Source organism: Nerophis lumbriciformis, linkage group LG25, assembly GCF_033978685.3.
Source record: "Nerophis lumbriciformis linkage group LG25, RoL_Nlum_v2.1, whole genome shotgun sequence".
Taxonomy (NCBI): Eukaryota; Metazoa; Chordata; class Actinopteri; order Syngnathiformes; family Syngnathidae; genus Nerophis; species Nerophis lumbriciformis.
Genome location: NC_084572.2, coordinates 33,502,922 through 33,524,038, shown reverse-complemented (window position 1 = coordinate 33,524,038; position 21,117 = coordinate 33,502,922). Strand labels below are relative to the sequence as shown.

The 21,117-nt window shown below is 38.9% G+C and overlaps 1 protein-coding gene across 1 annotated transcript in view; it reads right to left on the bottom strand.

Moving 5' to 3' along the window:
• LOC133621842 (voltage-dependent T-type calcium channel subunit alpha-1I-like) overlaps positions 1-21,117 on the bottom strand; it is a 317,273-nt gene that overhangs the window by 20,721 nt on the left and 275,435 nt on the right. The window contains exons 29-31 of the mRNA XM_061984241.1: positions 14,122-14,192; positions 8,309-8,387; positions 7,127-7,248 (exon numbers count right to left, since the gene is read on the bottom strand). Coding sequence (XP_061840225.1) covers positions 7,127-7,248; positions 8,309-8,387; positions 14,122-14,192 — 272 coding nt within the window. The remainder of the gene's footprint in view (positions 1-7,126; positions 7,249-8,308; positions 8,388-14,121; positions 14,193-21,117) is intronic.

Here is a 21,117-nt window from a genome sequence, read left to right as displayed (position 1 = left end):
GGTCACACTGAGGGTGGCCGTATAAACAAGTTTAACACTGTTACAAATATGCGCCACACTGTGAACCCACACCAAACAAGAATGACAAACACATTTCGGAAGAACATCCACACCGTAACACAACATAAACACAACAGAACAAATACCCAGAACCCCTTGCAGCACTAACTCTTCCGGTACGCTACAATATACACCCCCCGCTACCCATTTTTTTCCATAACTTGAGTTGATTTATTTTGGAAAACCTTGTTACATTGTTTAATGCATCCAGCGAGGCATCACAACAAAATTAGGCATCATAATGTGTTAATTCCACGACTGTATATATCGGTATCGGTTGATATCAGAATCGGTAATTAAGAGTTGGACAATATCAGAATATCGGCAAAAAAGCCATTATTATCGGACATCTCTAATAAATACTAAACATCAGCAAATAATTTTCGGTACTTTGATGCGTTTCAAAATAAAGGCCACCAGAAAAAAATGGCTTTATTTTAACAGAAAATCTTATGATACATTAAACATATGTTTATTTTTTGCAATCAAATAACAATGTTGTCCTTAAAAAAGATATTAAACATACAAGACAACTTGTCTTTGATTATTAAGTAAACAAACAATGGCTTTTTTTAGTCTGCTGACGTATGCAGTAACTTATTGTGTCATTTATCATTCTATTTTTTTGTCAAAATTATTAATCTATTTGTTTATTATCTGCTTACTTGCTGTTTTTAACATGTTCTATCTACACTTCTGTTCAAATGTAATAATTAGAGATGTCCGATAATATCGGACTGCCGATATTATAAGTTAAAGTACCAATTATTGTCACACACACACGAGGTGTGGCGAAATTATTCTCTGCATTTGACCCATCACCCTTGATCACCTCCTGGGAGGTGAGGGGAGCAGTGAGCAGCAGCGGTGGCCGCGCCCGGGAATCATTTTTTGGTGATTTAACCCCCAATTCCAACCCTTGATGCTGAGTGCCAAGCAGGGAAGTAATGGTTTCCATTTGTATAGTCTTTGGTATGAACTCACAACCTACCGCTCTCTCGGCCGATAAATGCTTTAAAATGTAATATCGGGAATTATCGGTATCGGTTTCAAAAAGTAAAATTTATGACTTTTTAAAACGCTGCTGTACGGATCGGTACACGGACGTAGGGAGAAGTACAGAGCGTCAATAAACCTTAAAAGGCACTGCCTTTGCGTGCCGGTCCAACCACATAATATCTACGGCTTTTCACATACTCAAGTGAATGCACAGCATACTTGGTCAACAGCCATACAGGTCACACTGAGGGTGGCCGTGTAAACAACTTTAACACTGTGAACCCACACCAAACAAGAATGACAAACACATTTCGGGAGAACATCCGCATCATAACACAACATAAACACAACAGAACAAATACCCAGAAACCCTTGCAGCACTAACTCTTCCGGGACGCTACAATATACACCCCCCAACCCCATGCTCTCTCAGGGAGAGCATGTCCCAAATTCCAAGCTGCTGTTTTGAGGCATGTTAAAAAACAAAAATGCACTTTGTGACTTCAATAATAAATATGGCAGTGCCATGTTGGCATTTTTTTCCATAACTTGAGTTGATTTATTTGGGAAAATTTTGTTACATTGTTTAATGCATCCAGCGGGGCATCACAACAAAATTAGGCATAATAATGTGTTGATTCCATGACTGTATATATCGGAATCGGTAATTAAGAGTTGGACAATATCGGAATATCGGCAAAAAAAGCCATTATCGGACATCTCTAGTCCAAATCCAACACATGTACTTTGGCACCTCAGTCCTGTAAACACCTTTGTCCTTCTCAAAGATAAAAGTTATTTCAACAAGTCGTGTCCTCTGCGTTTGACCCGTCGTCGTGCTACTAACATTTGCATTTCTCCCCGAGAGGCCAATCAGCCCTGATCAGCCCTCGGCAGCCGGAGAAGAGATAGTTTAAAAAAAAAACACGAGTGACCCTCGGCTGTGATTGAAGACGTAAAGTTGATTGGGGGAAAAAAAAAGGCAAAACGTGTCATCTCCGTTCCTCCTCAGGAGTTTCTCGTTTCGCCTTTTGACACCATCTTGGCGAAAAAGGAGGCTTTCATTATTCACTCCATCCCCACAGAAACATGGCGTCCCGGCTGCTGCGGGGGAGTCAATTTGTGACCTTTTCCTTTTCAATTGCCTCGGTAAAAAGAAACAAACGTATTCAGGAAAGATTTTTTTTTTTTTTTTTTTTTTAAACCAGAATATACCCTAACTCATACCGTGTGCCATGTTGTTACGGAGCAGAGAGCGAGCGCTATGTTTTTTTTCAGGGTCGATACAAATGGATAGTAGCCGATAGCTGATACTTGGAGCTGATATTGCAGTAAAAGTTATTTAAACATGAATAGTATAAGTCAGTAAACAGCTGGACATAATTAACATACTTTTCTAGGAAACTAATGTGGTTATTTTAACATTAAAAATATGTCCTTCCCAGTAGACACAAGACATTGATACAACGTTGATTACACGTACATGTCCTTTAAAACTGACTTTGAAACATTGTTGCAGATTAGTTGTATTTGCAGTAGGGATGTCCCGATCCAGGTTTTTGCACTTCCGATCCGATACCGATATTGTTTTTGCACTTCCGAGCCGATACCGATACTGACCGATACCGATACTGACCGATACTGGCCTATCCGAGCATGTATTAAAGTTTAAAGTTATTTAGCCTACTTAGTTGTCAGAATCATGTTGAAAAGGGTTTTAGTACTCTTGATAACAACTAGCCAGCTGAATTAGGGGAGTTTGAATAATACACAATGGTTGGTAACAAGAAACTGACCTGTTTATTCAAGGATAAACACAAAATAGACAAAATTATCCATGACCAACAGAAATGGCATCATTGAAACTAGGGCTGGGCGATATGGCCTTTTTTTAATATTGCGATATTTTAAGGCCATATTGCGATACACGATATATATCTCGATATTTTGCCTTAGCCTTGAATGAACACTTGATGCATATAATCACAGCAGTATGATGATTTTATGTGTTTTGATTGATTGATTGAGACTTTTATTGGTAGGTTGCACAGTGAAGTACATATTCCGTACAATTGACCACTAAATGGTAACACCCCAATAAGTTTTTCAACTTGTTTAAGTCTGGGTCCACTGAAATTGATTCATGATACAGATATATACTATCCGATATATACTATCATCATAATACAGTCATCACACAAGATAATCACATTGAATTATTTACATTATTTATAATCCAGGGTGTGGAGGGGGGCGCCGGATGTAAGTGTCAAAAAGACAGCCAAAAGAGTTTGATATGAGAATAAATCTAAAGTTAAAATATAGGGTAGAAATGCATCCATTTGCAGGAAATGTAGTCTTGATTTTCAAAATTTTCTTTCAAGGCTTGCATGTCTACATTAAAACATTCTTCTTCATACTGCATTAATATATGCTACTTTTAAACTTTCATGCAGAGAAGGAAATCACAACTAAAAAAAATCACTAATTTTTTCATACGGTGTTGATGTGGAAATTTTTGAAGGTGTGCTGGAAAATGCGGAACGGAAATTACGGAGCAGCAGAAAAGTGGAATGTATTATTTAAATCGGTGCGTCGGAAAACACGGACCGGAGTTTTTTTTTAAACTGGATCTGGATCGGCATTTTCCCATGCCTTGCCGATACGCAATTTTTGGCAAATATCGGCGGCCGATCCGATCCAAATATCGGATCGGCACATCCCTAATTTGCAGTGTTGGGACTAACGCGTCACAAACATAAAGAGGGATGCTAGTGGGCCAGACTAATCTTTCCTTTTCTCTAAACTAAAAGTGGGGAAATGCGTAGAGTGTTCTGGGCTTCAGTACAATGTTGATCTCCTGAAGACATGATTTTATTTCACAATTCCTTGAGAGAAAAAAATGCCTGGTTAGGCTTTGTGTATGTCATGTGTGCCTTCCTTGGGTGAAGCCAGCTTTACAGCTATGTTGTTATTATGCTGTTTGTCACTTATGTATGTTATGTTGCAGCTATTTAAAATAGTTTTGTCAATTTGTTCTGGCCCGAAATAAATTGGCTGTTTGAAACATATCTTTGTCTTTGTGTGTTGTATGTAGACCACATGGCTTAGCAGAGTTCAGTGATGCAAATGCATGTCAAGTTGATCAACAGATTGTATTATTCTCCAGTGCAATAACAGTACTGAAATGAAGGCTAAAAGGGCATTAATGGGAGCTTTAAAAAAAGAAGAAGAAAAAAAGAAGTAACTAAATCAGGGGTCGGCAACCCAAAATGTTGAAAGAGCCATATTGGACCAAAAATACAAAAACAAATCTGTCTGGAGCCGCAAAAAAATAAAAGCCATTTTACATACAGATAGTGTGTCATGAGATATACATTGAATTAAGAGGACTTAAAGGAAACTAAATGACCTCAAATATAGCTACAAATGAGGCATAATGATGCAATATGTACATATAGCTAGCCTAAATAGCATGTTAGCATCGATTAGCTTGCAGTCATGCAGTGACCAAATATGTCTGATTAGCACTCCACACAAGTCAATAACATCAACAAAACTCACCTTTCATGCACAACCTTAAAAGTTTGGTGGACAAAATGAGACGGAAAAAGAAGTGGCATAAAACACGTCCTAGAAAGTTATACATGTAAACAAACTACGGTGAGTTCAAGGACCGCCAAAATTAGTACGACAAAACGGCGCTCGCCAAATACTCGAATCAGTGAAGCATGTTTAATATAAACAATAACAGTAACAATTAGGGAGGTTTGTGTCATGTTTGTCCTCCTACAGAAACCATATTAAAACAAAAAATATATTTCTTCCCCCTCATCTTTTTCCATTTTTCATACATTTTTGAAAAAGCTCCAGAGAGCCACTAGGGCGGCGCTAAAGACCCCTGAACTAAATAGTTACTTTTCACAGTAATGCATTACTTTTTGGTGTAAGTAACTGAGTTAGTAAGTGAGTTACTTTTGAAATAAAGTAACTAGTAACTGTAACTAGTTACTGGTTTTCAGTAACTAACCCAACACTGTGTATTTGTAAATTGAGACAACGTTGATGTCTAATGTTGGATCCACGTTGTTGTTTGGGAAATGACCAAAATTCAATGGTCAAATCAACGTCACAACCTGATGTTGAATAAACGTTGTCAAAAAGCATGTTGTTTCAACGTTGTATTTGTGTTGTAGAATATTGGTTGGGAAATGACCAAAATTCAATGGTCAAATCAACGCCAGTACCCAACATTGATTAAACGTCGTCAAAAAGCATGTTGTTTCAACGTTATGTTTGAGTTGCTCAACGCATACTTGCCAACCCTCCCGAATTTTCCGGGAGACTCCCGAAATTCAGCACCTCTCCCGAAAACCTCCCGGGACAAATATTCTCCCGAAAATCTCCCGATTTTCAGCCGGAGCTGGAGGCCACGCCCCCTCCAGCTCCATGCGGACCTGAGTGAGGACAGCCTTTTTTCACGACGGGAGGTGACAAGAAATAAATCATCCAGACTAGAGATAAATTGTATTATGTTTATCTTACCTACAAATAAATATATTTATTATTTAAAAAAAAACAAAAAACTAAATACATTTTTACTATATTTTGCTAAAAACATCAAAACTAATTGTATTTTTATTTGTATTTTTTCTGACTCCTTATTACATCCAGGCATTAGAATTATACATTAAAACAAACATATTTGAAATAATTAATTTAAAATTATCATAATAATTCATTTAAAATGACCATATGTAATTATTAAAATAATTGCTTGTTTATCAACAACTTTAGCATTTTATTCATCACATTTTGAAGCTCTCAGAAGCCAAGTTATGTTATATTCCTTAATATTTATTTATGCAAGTTTGAAGTATCAATTATCTAAACACAGTTTTGTTTGCATATTTTCAGGATTTATATATATATATATATATATATATATATATATATATATATATCCTGAAATAATTAATTAAATTAAATAATTAAATATGGTCATTTTAAATGAATTATTATGATAATTTTAAATTAATTATTACAAATATGTTTGTTTTAATGTATAATTCTAATGCCTGGATGTAATAAAGAGTCAGAAAAAATACAAATAAAAATACAATTAATTTTGATGTTTTTAGCAAAATATAGTAAAAATTTATTTAGTTTTGTTTGCATATTTTCAGGATATATATATATATATATATATATCCTGAAAATATGCAAACAAAACTGTGTTTAGATAATATAATATATATATATATATATATATATATATATATATATATGTATGAAATACTTGACTTGGTGAATTCTAGCTGTCAATATACTCCTCCCCTCTTAACCACACCCTCAACCACGCCCTGCCCCACCCCCGCCCACGCCCCCACCCCCCACCTCCCGAAATCGGAGGTCTCAAGGTTGGCAAGTATGCTCAACGTCAGGACCTAATTCAACAAGTTCTCAACGTTGTTTCAATGTCTTGTGCCTGCTGGGTCATATCTTCCTGGATGTTACAGAAAGTATGAGAATGTGTGAGCTGCTGCCTGCTCTTCTTTACTTATACTTGTCAAGATATTACAGAGATTAGATTTTATTTCATTTTTATATTTTCTGTCGTCTTCATGTCCTTCCATCTTTGTCGCGTTTTGTTTGATAGCGCCACGGAGCATAAGAGCTTGCCGCCCTCCTTCAATGAGCTCACACTTCGAGTGCTGCCGACCAACACTTGATCGCCGCACTAGCAAAACAAGCAAAACTGTAAAAGAAAAAAAGGACAAAAACTGGAATTCGAAAGTTGTGCAGTCCAAGGAGAGAGAAGGGGGCGTGGCCGTGTGAGTAGTGGTTATTACTATCTACTTAACTATTTTTTTTTTTTAATTCTGCCATAACATGTGTTTACATTGTATCTGCTGATGTAGTTCTGCTAAAATTGTTTAAAAAAAAAAAAAAAAGCAAAATTTCGGCGCCGATATGCAGCCTGGTTGATAATCGGTCTATCCCTAATGCTAGGGCCGTCCCCTCAACAGGTGCACCATGTGACGCCACCAAAAACAAGCAGCAGTACCTTCATGATGCCATTCCAGTTGTCGCCCGTGGAGACCTGGAAGAGGGTGAGGAAGGCCATCCCGAAGTTCTCGAAGGTGGCGTGGCGACTCATGCCCTCGCAGGGATAGTCCAGGTTACACACTGACGGGACAAAAGACGGGACGCCATCACGTCATAGTAGTGGTACCTCCAGATATAAGTAACCATATTTGCACTTTTTCATGGTTGACTGTTATCCTTTAGGTTGCCGGCAAAAATTTAAGTTACGAGCCTTGCCGCTACTAGTTGGCGTAACGAATGTCCCAGTGAACCCCGCAAGATTGGACTAAAACATCTGGTCTTTAGGTTGCGAGCAAAAATTACGAAAAATTTAGGTTGGGAGCAAAAATGTAAGTTACGAGCCTCGCCGCCACCAATTGGCGTATCAAATGTCACAGTGAACCCCGTGAGATCGAACCAAAATATCCGGTCTTTAGGTTGCGAGCAAAAATTAAGAAAAATGAAGGTAGCGAGCAAAAATTTAAGTTACGAGCGTCGCCGCCACTCGGTGTAACGAATGTCACAGTGAACCCCGTAAGATCAGATCAAAACATCCGGTCTTCAGGTTGCGAGCAAAATTTAAGAAAAATGCTAGCTAACTTTGTGAAGCAGTTGGGAGAATGAATCGAAAACACCAGCCAAAAAAATAAAATCTAAATGGGGAACATTTAGCCACGAAAATATGGAGAAGTTGCTGATGGTGTGTTTGCTGCACATTATTATGACATTACCTCATAAAACTTCTGTATTTGTTTGTACTACATTCTTCATACGATTTTTTAATTATTAAAAGGCATACCATACCATACCATACCAACTTTATTTATAAAGCCCTTTAAAAACAAGCACAGTTGAAAAACAAAGGGCTGTACACCACAAAGAAATGAAGGCAAAGGACAGACTAAAAAATAACATTTAAAACAGAAATAAAATTACACATTTAAAAAGCAAATATAAATTACCCTAAGAACAGTTTGTTAAATAAAAACAGTTTAAAAGTTAAAAATGTAACAATTGAGCGTACTTGGGCGCCGAGCAACGAATAAATAGATTTTTACGAGTTTTTCAAAGTACGAGCTGCCTCACAGAACCAATCAAACTCATATCCTGAGGTACTACTGTACGTCATTGTGATATTTGTCCTCCGGTCCAGTCTACTTACCCAGCTCACCAAAGAGCTCGACGCCGAGAGCCGCGTAGATGAAGAAGAGCAACATGAAGAGCAGGCCCAGATTCCCCACCTGCCACACAAGTTAGTCACGTTAGCCGCCTGGTCTGACCACGCCCCCTCACCAGACTTAACTTACTCCGCCTTTGTCACAAACGCTCCTTTTGAAAAAGTAGCATAGGTCAGTGGTTCTCAAACTTTTTTCCACAAGTACCGCCTCAGAAAAAAACTTGGCTCTCCAAGCACCACCATAATGACCCACATTAAATTACAGTAGCGTAGTAGGCCTAAGTATTCATTAAAAACAAGGCATAGGTTTTATTAATTTATTTTTATATTTTTGCCCACTGCAACAATACACAGTTTGAATAGTAACACTGCGTTTGAATATTTAATTGATTCCTTGGCGTACCACTAGGTGGAGCCCGTGGACCACAGTTTGAGAATCACTGGCACAGAGGAATGATTTAAGATGGTTTTGACTTGCGAAAGACGAAAATTGATCAAACAACCTTAGTGTGGTGGAACAAAATTCAGTACTTTTATAGGAATTCCGACGCTGATACCAGGTACAGATTCACGTAAAATCAGACAGTACCACATTTCGATACCTTGATGTTCGTAGTGGACTGCCTCCAAATTTTGTCACAGTTTTCCATGTCAAAAAAAGCAAACAACCTTAGTGTGATGGAACAAAATTCAGTACTTTTATAGGAATGCCGACGCTGATACCGGGTACAGATTCACATAAAATCAGACAGTACCACATTTCGATACCTTGATGTTCGTAGTGGACTGCCTCCAGATTTTGTCACAGTTTTTCATGTCAAAAAAAGCAAACAACCTTAGTGTGATGGAACAAAATTCAGTACTTTTATAGGAATGCCGACGCTGATACCAGGTACAGATTCACGTAAAATCAGACAGTACCACATTTCGATACCTTGATGTTCGTAGTGGACTGCCTCCAAATTTTGTCACAGTTTTCCATGTCAAAAAAAGCAAACAACCTTAGTGTGATGGAACAAAATTCAGTACTTTTATAGGAATGCCGACGCTGATACCGGGTACAGATTCACATAAAATCAGACAGTACCACATTTCGATACCTTGATGTTCGTAGTGGACTGCCTCCAGATTTTGTCACAGTTTTTCATGTCAAAAAAAGCAAACAACCTTAGTGTGATGGAACAAAATTCAGTACTTTTATAGGAATGCCGACGCTGATACCAGGTACAGATTCACGTAAAATCAGACAGTACCACATTTCGATACCTTGATGTTCGTAGTGGACTGCCTCCAGATTTTGTCACAGTTTTCCATGTCAAAAAAAGCAAACAACCTTAGTGTGATGGAACAAAATTCAGTACTTTTATAGGAATGCCGACGCTGATACCGGGTACAGATTCACGTAAAATCAGACAGTACCACATTTCGATACCTTGATGTTTGTAGTGAACTGCCTCCAGATATTGTCACAGTTTTCGATGTCAAAAAAAGCAAACAACCTTAGTGTGATGGAACAAAATTCAGTACTTTTATAGGAATGCCGACGCTGATACCGGGTACAGATTCACGTAAAATCACACAGTACCACATTTCGATACCTTGATGTTCGTAGTGGACTGCCTCCAGATATTGTCACAGTTTTCCATGTCAAAAAAGCAAGCATTTGTGATAAAAAAAGCACTCAAAAGTAAGGCTTCACTTTTCAAAATGCGCTAGCTCGATGCTATGCTATACACACGCGAGTTAGTTAGCCTCAACTATTTTACGGGACAAGTTCAACACCTCCAAATTTGTTAATGAAAACTACAACGAAGATGCATGTTAGAATGAAACAGCTGGCGTGTGACACGTACAATACTTACAGTATTAACACTTTGTCGGGCGCAACAAAAGACAAGACTGGCACATTCAACCTAATGGCAAAGACTACTCCCTGACCGTGGCAACACACCCATGAATGCATACTTGCAAATGATACTAGGAAAAACAAGACGTAACAAAATCGACAGCACAGTTTTTTGTACCAGCTCACTGTTAAATGTTTAAACTACGGCCCGCGGGCCAAGTGTGGCAATTTGGCCCGGCGCGGTGTTTACATATAATATACAAAGGGTCGGCGGTCTGATAGCTGTCATTTTGTCGCCATCTGGTGGACAACAAAAGTAAGTCAAGTCAGTGGCCATTAATTATACATCAATATATATATTAAGTCAAAGTTAAAGTACCAATGATTGTCACACACACAGTAGGTGTGGCAAAATTATTCTCTGCATTTGACCCATAACCCTGATCACCCCCTGGGGAGGCAAGGGGAGCAGTGAGCAGCAGCTGTGGCTGCGCCCAGGAGTAATTTTTGGTGGTTTAACCCCCAATTCCAACCCTTGATGCTGAGTGCCAAGCAGGGAGGTAATGGGTCCCATTTGTATAGTCTTAGGTATGACTCGGCCGGGGTTTGAACTCACTACCTACCGATCTCAGGACGGACACTCTAATATGCGCACAGCATTCACTTATATGACCCGATGCAAACAACCTTCCCTAGTCATGGTGCAGAAACAAAAATCCAACCAGCATAACAATTTAACACGCATGGTCGCACATAACACACTTTGGTCATTGAAATTTTGGGATATTGTAAAAATCAGCATAAAAAAATCATTTTATCATTTAAATCCATTACAAGGGTTGATGGGAAAAATGCAAAAACACTCTCCACACTTATCCATGTTTGCCGCATTTTAGCTGCTTGATATTTCTGATTGATTAAAAAACTTAAAGGAGGTCGTCACGGAAGTAAACAAGGTAGGAGTCGAATTTTCACATACTCTTAATAACCAATAATAATTATTATTAATTAAATATCCATTATCTTATCATAATAATATGTAAAATATACATATTTGTATGTATATATGTGCAAAGCACAAGTTCAATCCACTATAATTTTTTTTTTTTTACTAATAAAAAGCAACAACCAGTGCCACACTAAAATTAACTTGATATTAAATAGACGGAGGCAACATCACACAGTAAACAACATGTCGGCTAAGTATATACACACACACATACGTTCCTACAACTACGAGGGAATAATGAACAACAAATCAATCACGATTTAGGGACAAGGAGACTGCAGCCATTGAAGCACATTTGACCTCTGCACCGCCTTTTAAAAAAGGCACATACACTCCGCTCTCATGAAACGTCTGTAACCACACATGCCAGAAGGTTGGCATTAAATACCTTTGCTTACATTTTTAAAGAGTAATTCCTTTAATGACTTACGTATTTGGTAAAGTGACAAGTAGGTATAATTATTGACTCTTTAAAAGTAATTTTTTGAACAGTGGTCACAACACCAGAAAAGTACTTCCTCTGTTAGAGTAATTGTATTTAAGTTATCACAATACTTTGCGTTGAAATGATTTCCCGGTGAGAAGACAAAAGCTGTCTTTGAACCTACCAAGAAGAAGGCTTGTAAAACTCCACCGTGTAGGGAGGGAAGCAAAATGAAGGTGTTCTGTTTCTTTCATGTATTGTAATCAACAGAAAGATATTGTCTTGACCCAAGAACGACAAAAAGCAAAGAGGAAGCAGGACCAGACTCCCTTCCAGGCACTGCTTGTTTGAACTGTTTTACGACCTTTTCTGTGGACTGTTTTACGACCTTTTCTTTGAACTGTTCTGTAACCAAAGGCAACGCTGTTTACGGCCCCCCCTCCCTTAGAAACAGCTGTTGCCATGTAATCAGGGAAAGTCCAAATAAAAGAGGAGACGTACAATCTTTCGTCAAAGCGCGGTGAGACACTGTGAAGGGTACAGATGTCCAGGCGTCTCTCCTCAAATTGAGCCAAATTTAATTCTGTCTCTGTTGAATTCCTTGCTTCTTGTCTTGTTTAATAGATGTCATCAATGTTTCAACCTGACACCTCTGTGTTAGCTCTTACGATAACAATACGCTACAGATTGGGTATTTGTCAGGTTCAAACACTGATGACATCTATTAAACAAGACAAGAGGCAAAGAATTAAACAGAGACAGAATTCAATTTGGACTCAATATATTGAGGGGACACGTCTGGACACAATGTACCCTTGGACAGTATCTCAGCACGCTCTGCCAAAAGATTGCACTCCATCCATCCATCCATCCATCTTCTTCCGCCTATCCGAGGTCAGGTCGCGGGGGCAGCAGCCTAAGCAGGGAAGCCTAGACTTTCCTCTCCCCAGCCACTTCGTCCAGCTCTTCCCGGGGGATCCAGAGGCGTTCCCAGGCCAGCCGGGAGACATAGTCTTCCCAACGTGTCCTGGGTCTTCCCCGTGGCCTCCTACCGGTTGGACGTGCCCTAAACACCTCCCTAGGGAGGCGTTCGGGTGGCATCCTGACCAGATGCCCGAACCACCTCATCTGGCTCCTCTCGATGTGGAGGAGCAGCGGCTTTACTTTGAGCTCCCCCCGGATGACAGAGCTTCTCACCCTATCTCTAAGGGAGAGCCCCGCCACCCGGCGGAGGAAACTCATTTCGGCCGCTTGTACCCGTGATCTTGTCCTTTCGGTCATAACCCAAAGCTCATGACCATAGGTGAGGATGGGAACGTAGATCGACCGGTAAATTGAGAGCTTTGCCTTCCGGCTCAGCTCCTTCTTCACCACAACGGATCGATACAGCGTCCGCATTACTGAAGATGCCGCACCGATCCGCCTGTCGATCTCACGATTCACTCTTCCCCCACTCGTGAACAAGACTCCGAGGTACTTGAACTCCTCCACTTGGGGCAGGGTCTCCTCCCCAACCCGGAGATGGCACTCCACCCTTTTCCGGGCGAGAATCATGGACTCGGACTTGGAGGTGCTGATTCTCATCCCAGTCGCTTCACACTCAGCTGCGAACCGATCCAGTGAGAGCTGAAGATCCTGGCCAGATGAAGCCATCAGGACCACACCATCCGCAAAAAGCAGAGACCTAATCCTGCAGCCACCAAACCGGATCCCCTCAACGCCTTGACTGCGCCTAGAAATTCTGTCCATAAAAGTTATGAACAGAATCGGTGACAAAGGGCAGCCTTGGCGGAGTCCAACCCTCACTGGAAACGTGTCCGACCTACTGCCGGCAATGCGGACCAAGCTCTGCCAAAAGATTGCACTCCTCCTTCTTTATTTGACTTTCTCCCCCCACCTGACCACAGCTGCTTCCAGAGGGAAGTGGGTCGTAAACAGTGTTGCCTTTGGTTACCGAACAGTTCAAAAGACGAGGTCGTAAAATAGTTCAAAAAGAGTTCGTCTGGAAATTGGGCAGATCCTGTCATCTCTCCGCTTTGAAGTCACACTGGAGTTTTACGAGCATTCTTCCTCTTGGTAGGACTCAAAGACAGCCCCTGTCCTTTTGCCTGGAACTAATTTCAACACAAAGTTTTTTGTGATAACTTACAATTATTCTAACAGTATTATGCAGGGTATGGCATGTAGATGGAAACTTTGTTTTTTTTTTTTTTTTTTTAGAAGCGCTCTATATTCCAAGAGGACCATTTATTACTCGAGTCGCAAGAGAGTCCAAACCACACAAAAAAAAAAAGAAATTTCAGAATGTCAGAATGGAGGTCAGAGCTTTCTAATAAGCCATGAAGCGGAACAATGTAGCACGGTTTGTCTCATTAACACTAGAGGAGAGGGCAAAAAAAAATACATTTAATGGCGACCGTTACTTTTCCCAGGTGAATTAGGTGAACACAGAAAAGTAAGTGAGGCGATGGAACCACAATGTAGTCCTGAGAAGTCATCCTGAAGTGTGTGTGTGTTACCTGAGGAAGAGCCTGGACCACCGTGTCCAGCAGCGCTCTCATCCCGGTGGCCATCTTCAGCAACTTCAAAACTGCAAAGAGAACACACTCGATAAGGCAGGGCGGAAAGGGAAAGATTACATGCAATCAATAGACGGGATGGCTTCCGACTCTCCATTACAGACCCCCCCCCCTTCATTCCCCATGGCCCAATTTCCATGGCTGTTTGCAGTAAAGAGGAAGAGAAACTTAGTCCCACAATAAGGTCTCCTGAGAGATGGTCTTCTCCCGAGAGCTCGTTTAAAAGGAGAAAAACATATTGTAACTATACACAACTTCCTTAATGAAGGACTCAAAATGGAGAAAAGTGTTTGGGACGCACTTCTGCAAAAACCAAAACCAGTGAAGTTGGCACGTTGTGTAAAAGGCAGAAGTGGGTAGAGTAGCCAGAAATTGTACTCAAGTAAGAGTACTGTTACTTTAGAGATTTATTACTCAAGTAAAAGTAAGGAGTAGTCACCCAAATATTTACTTGAGTAAAAGTAAAAAGTATGTTGTGAAAAAACTACTCAAGTACTGAGTAACTGATGAGTAACATACACACTCATATCATATATATATATATATATATATATACACACACATTTATATATATATACATATATATATATATATATATATATACACACACATATATATATATATACAGTATATAATTTATATTTATTTATTTTGCCGTTTTTGTTTACATGTTAAAGGTGTTTTAATGAATATACATGCATGTTTAACACATATAAATTCCTTTCTTTCATGAAGACAAGAATATAAGTTGGTGTATTACCTGATTCTGATGACTTGCATTGATTGTAATCAGACAGTAGTGCTGATAGCGTCCACGTTTTCAAATGGAGGAGAAAAAAAGTTCCTCCTTTCTGTCTAATACCACATGAAAGTGGTTGGTTTTTGGCACCTTATTTGTCCAGCTTCCATATTCGTTTTTATACACTTTACAAGAAACACATTGGCGGCAAACTCCGTAGCTTGCTAGCTTGTTTGCGCTGGCTTTCGGAGACTCTTGTTTTGAAAGCGCAGGCGCGATGGAGCGGCACTTTTATTGTGAAGACAGGAACTGTGCAGTCAGTCTTTAGGCTCTTGACAGGATGTACGATTGAAATAAAAAAGGGTCTTTTTTCCTTCACACGTTTGATTGATTGATTGAAACTTTTATTAGTAGATTGCACAGTACAGTATATATTCCGTACAATTGACCACTAAATGGTAACACCCGAATAAGTTTTTCAACTTGTTTAAGTCAGGTCATGTGACCGCCTGGCTCTGTTTGATTGGTCCAACGTCACCAGTGACTGCATCTGATTGGTGGAACGGAGTGAACGTCACCAATGACTGTATTTGTTGAAACGCAGGCACTATGACAGACCAAAACAAACAAAGTGTGCATTAACAGATCGATAAAAATTAGTAGCGAGTAGCGAGCTGAATGTAGATAAAAGTAGCGGAGTAAAAGTAGCGTTTCTTCTCTATAAATATACTCAAGTAAAAGTGAAAGTATGTTGCATTAAAACTACTCTTAGAAGTACAATTTATCCCAAAAGTTACTCAAGTAGATGTAACGGAGTAAATGTAGCGCGTTACTACCCACCTCTGGTAAAAGGTAAATACTAACAGAATACAATGATTTGCAAATCCCAATTATTCAATTGAATAGACTGCAAAGACAAGATATTTAGCATTCGAACTGGACAACTTTGTTATTTTTTGCAAACATTAGCTCTATGGAATTTGATGCCTGCAACATGTTTAAAAAAAGCTGGCACAAGTGGCAAAAAAGACTGAGAAAGTTGAGCAATGCTCATCGAACACTTACACTGCAAAAACTGAAATCTAAGTAAGATTAAATATCTCACATAAGGGTGATATTTGCTAATTTTCTGTCTGATAAGATCATTCTTCTCACTAAGCAGATTTTATGTTAGAGTGTTTTACTTGTTTTAAGTGTTTTGGTCCTAAATGATCTCAGTAAGATCTTACAGCTTGTTGCTGAAATTTGATGTCCTATATTGAGTAAAACATGATGGTGTCATGACTTGGTCCTGGGGTTTAGTTTTTCTAGAAGGCAACGGAAAGTTGGCTCGGGCGAGACGGGAATGTGAGAACATATTTATCTAATTTTATCCAAAAAAAAGTACAAACGAAAAGCGCGCACAGTGGCGGAGAAACAACTTGGCTATGAAAACAAATACTTGCACAAAGGCAGAAACTATGAACAACAAAAAAAAACACTCACTGTGGCATTAATAAACAAAACTTACTTGGCATGGACAAAAGGGGCAGCGTGAACGATGGACATGAAAAAAGTGTCAGAAATGTGCAGAGCATAAATGTGGGATGTCACCAGAAAGACAAACTGAAAACAATGAACTTAAATACTACAGACATGATTAACGAAAACAGGTGCGTGACTCAAAACATGAAACAGGTGCGTGACGTGACAGGTGAAAACTAATGGGTTGCTGTGGTGACAAACAAGAGTGCACAATGAGTCCAAACGTGGAACAGGTGAAACTAATGGGTAACCATGGAAACAAGACAAGGGAGTGAAAAGCCAGAAATTAAAGAGTCCAATAACTAAAACAAAACATGACTAAAACAAAACATGATTACACAGACATGACAGATTGAAACTAGAATATCAACTGATGCAAAGCTGTGTCATCAACACTCACAAGTATAAAACTACTTTTTTAAAGTAATAATTTCTAACGTGTCATCAAAGAGCAAAAATGATTTTATTTCAATATGCATAATAACAAAAAGGGCAATATTTAAAAAATGGATAGCTGTTGATAGTCCAACTCATACTGATTGGTACACACAAGCTATGGAGATGATATCAATAGAACAAACTGCAGTTAGTTTGGATAATAATGAGTCATATATTGGAATATGGGATCCATTATTTAAATTTGTTTCAACTAATAAATGAACCAAAATATGACTTATTATATCTTGTTGTCGGTGATGCAAGTGTAAGCCACTGTGACACACTATTTATTGTTCATTTCTAATTTTTGTAGTATTTTTTATTAATGTTTTTAATGATGATATCAATGAGGGTTTTTTTAATCACTGCTATTTTGAAATTGTTACTAATATTGATGCTGTTGTCGATAATGTTCATTTTTGTTTCAATACATTTGGATTTGTGTGTCCTCAATTGCTCTGTTTATTGTTGTTCTTAATGTTGCTGGGACGGGTTTGATTTTGGAATTGGATTGCATTGTTGTGTATTGTTTTGTTGATTGATTAATAAATTCATAAAAAAATAAATAAAAAAATAAAATTAAATAAAATTTTAAAAAAAGTAATAATTTCTTACTTCAAGCATGAAAAACAAAATCATGATGCCGAGCGCATATCATTATGTCAAGATAATGGCACTAGCATTTACTTAATTTACGAATATTTTTCAACATATTCAGCAAGAAAACTGCACTTGTTATTAGTGAGAAATAACTTATTTTAAGGTATTTTTTTAGGTTCATTGAGGTTAGCTAATTTTACTTGTTTTGGAGAGTCTTGACAAGCTGAATTTTCTTGTTCTATTGGCAGATCATTTTGCTTAGTTCAGATAAAATACCCCTAACTTTTGTATTTTTTTTTCTTGTTTTTGAACACTAAATTTTTGCAGTGTATTTGGAACATCCCACAGGTGAACATGAATTGATTTACATGGACCCCGACTTAAACAAGTTGAAAAACTTATTCGGGTGTTACCATTTAGTGGTCAATTGTACGGAATATGTATTGTACTGTGCAATCTACTAATAAAAGTCTCAATCAATTAATCAAAACAGGCTATTTGGGAACAGGTGGATACATGATTGGGTATAAAAGCAGCTTCCATGAAATGCTCAGTCATTCACGAACAAGTACGAGGCGAGGGTCACCACTTTGTCAACAAATGCGTGAGCAAATGTGAGGCGGCATAGCTCGGTTGGTAGAGTGGCCGAACCAGCAACTTGAGGGTTCCAGGTTCAATTCCTGTGTCCTTGGGCAAGACACTTTACCCACCTGCTCCCAGTGCCACCCACACTGGTTTAAATGTAACTTAGATATTGGGTTTCGCTATGTAAAGCGCTTTGAGTCACTAGAGAAAAGCGCTATATAAATATAATTCACTTCACTTCAAATTGTCCAACAGTTTAAGAACAACATTTCTCAACAAGCTACTGCAAGGAATTTAGGAATTTCACCATCTACGGTCTGTATTATCGTCAAAAAGTTCAGAGAATCTGGAGAAATCACAGCAATCGATCAAAAACTGACATCAGTGTGTAAAGGATATCCCCACATGGGCTCAGGAACACTTCAGAAAACCACTGTTAGTAACTACAGTTTGTCGCTACATCTGTAAGTGCAAGTTAAAACTCTTACTATGGAAAGCCAAAGCCATTTATCAACAACACCCAGAAACGTAGCCAGCTTTGCTGGGCCCGAGCTCATCTAAGATGGAGTGAGGCAAAGTGGAAAAGGGTTCTGTGGTCTGACGAGTCCACATTTCAAATTGTTTTTGGAAACTGTGGACGACGTCGTGTCCTCCGGACCAAAGAGGAAAAGAACCATCTGGACTGTTATAGGCGCAAAGTTCAAAGGCCAGCATCTGTGATGGTATGGGGGTGTATTAGTGCCCAAGACATGGGTAACTTACACATCTGTGAAGGCACCATTAATGCTGAAAGGTACATACAGGTTTTGGAGAAAAACATATGTTGCCATCCAAGCAACGTCTTTTTCATGGACGCCCCTGCTTATTTCAGCAAGACAATGCCAAGCCACGTGTTACAACAGCGTGGCTTCATAGTAAAAGAGTGCAGGTACTAGACTGGCCTGCCTGTAGTCCAGACCTGTCTCCCATTGAAAATGTGTGGCGCATTATGAAGCCTAAAATACCACAACGGAGACCCCCGGACTGTTGAACAACTTAAGCTGTACATCAAGCAAGAATGGGGAAAAATTCCACCTGAAAAGCTTCAAAAATGTGTCTCCTGAGTTCCCAAATGTTTACTGAGTGTTGTTAAAAGGAAAGGCCATGTAACACAGTGGTAAAAATGCCCCTTTGTGACAACTTTTTTGCAATGTGTTGCTGGCATTAAATTCTAAGTTAATGATTATTTGCAGGAAAAAAAGTTTCTCAGTTGGAACATTAAATATCTTGTCTTTGCAGTCTATTCAACTGAATATAAGTTGAAAAGGATTCGCAAATCATTGTATTCTGTTTTTATTTACCATTTAACCTTCCTCTTGTGTTAGCTTTCTGTTACCATCTCTTATGTTAACGGGTCGGTTTTGACCCATGTCTTAAATCAGCTGTAAAATACACTAAAAACAATTATCTATCATCCAATTTGTTTCTCATCTCTTGGTTACCTTGTTAGGCTTCCTTATCCATGAAAATATTGGTTTTAATATTTTTGGTGTGGGCCATTGGGCCTTTTTTTTGTCAGTATACCCCTCGATTTCAATTTAAAAAATTGCAAAATTAACCTCAAGAGAATCGTATAAATAAATAAAAGGTTGTGGTGTTACCTGACTATTACTGAAGGGTATTAGAACACATCTCTTAAATAAATTTGTTTTATTTATTTTTTCATTTTAATAATTTTACTAAAGTAACATCTATGGTGTTACGGGTCAATTTCGACCCATATATATATACTTCAAGAAAAAGGCTAAAAAGTATTTTTTTCAGCAACAGAACTTTAAGACAAACACAAAATGAAAAGCAGAACAAGTCATAACACAAAATATAGATTTGCAAGGTCAAACAAACAACAGCAAATCAAGTTAAGTTAAGTTAAAGTTAAAGTAGCAATGATTGTCACACACACACTAGGTGTGGTGAAATTCGTCCTCTGCATTTGACCCATCCCCTTGTTCAACCCCTGGGAGGTGAGGGGAGCAGTGGGCAGCAGCGGTGCCATGCCAGGGAATCATTTTTGGTGATTTAACCCCCAATTTAACCCCCAGACCTACTCAGTGGCCTAGTGGTTAGAGTGTCCGCCCTGAGATGGGTAGGTTGTGAGTTCAAACCCCGGCCGAGTCATACCAAAGACTATAAAAATGGGAGCTATTACCTCCCTGCTTGGCACTCAGCATCAAGGGTTGGAATTGGGGGTTAAATCGTCAAAAATGATTCCCGGGCGCGGCCACCGCTGCTGCCCACTGCTCCCCTCACCTCCCAGGGGGTGATCAAGGGTGATGGGTCAAATGCAGAGAATAATTTCGCCACACCTAGTGTGTGTGTGACTATCATTGCTACTTTAATTCCAAGCCTTGATGCTGAGTGCCAAGCAGGGAGGTAATGGCTCCCATTTGTATAGTCTTTGGTATGACCTCCTCATCAGACTCATCAGATGTGTCTGTGTCTTCTGTATGATACTCCTCCTCAGAAACCTGTTCATCCGTATCACAATGCTGCTCTGTGTCCTCTCCCTCATTTTCACCAAGAATATTATCCAGAATTTCTCTCACTGTAAATCTTTTTTTCATTTTTGCATGCTGCAAATTGGAGATGTGCACTCTGCAAGTCACCAACTCTATACTGAATTGACCTCACATGCTCATCTTTGTTTGTTTTTGTACTGGATAACAAGGTAAAATGAGAATCCCCTAAAGCTCACATCAAATCAAATCAAATCAACTTTATTTATAAAGCACATTTAAAATTTACCACAGGGGTAGCCAAAGTGCTGTACAATGAGCAGGTTAAAAGATAAAACGAGTACCGAGCAAACACAACACAACACAAACAGAACACGATAAAAAATAAATAATTAAAATAGAATTAATAAAAACATAAAAACAGGATCACAGCAGGTGTATTATGGGGCGCCATTGCAGGATGGATATCACTCAGTGTTAAAAGCCATGGAATAAAAGTATGTTTTTAAGAGAGATTTAAAAACAGGAAGAGAGGAGGCTTGTCTAACACTCAGG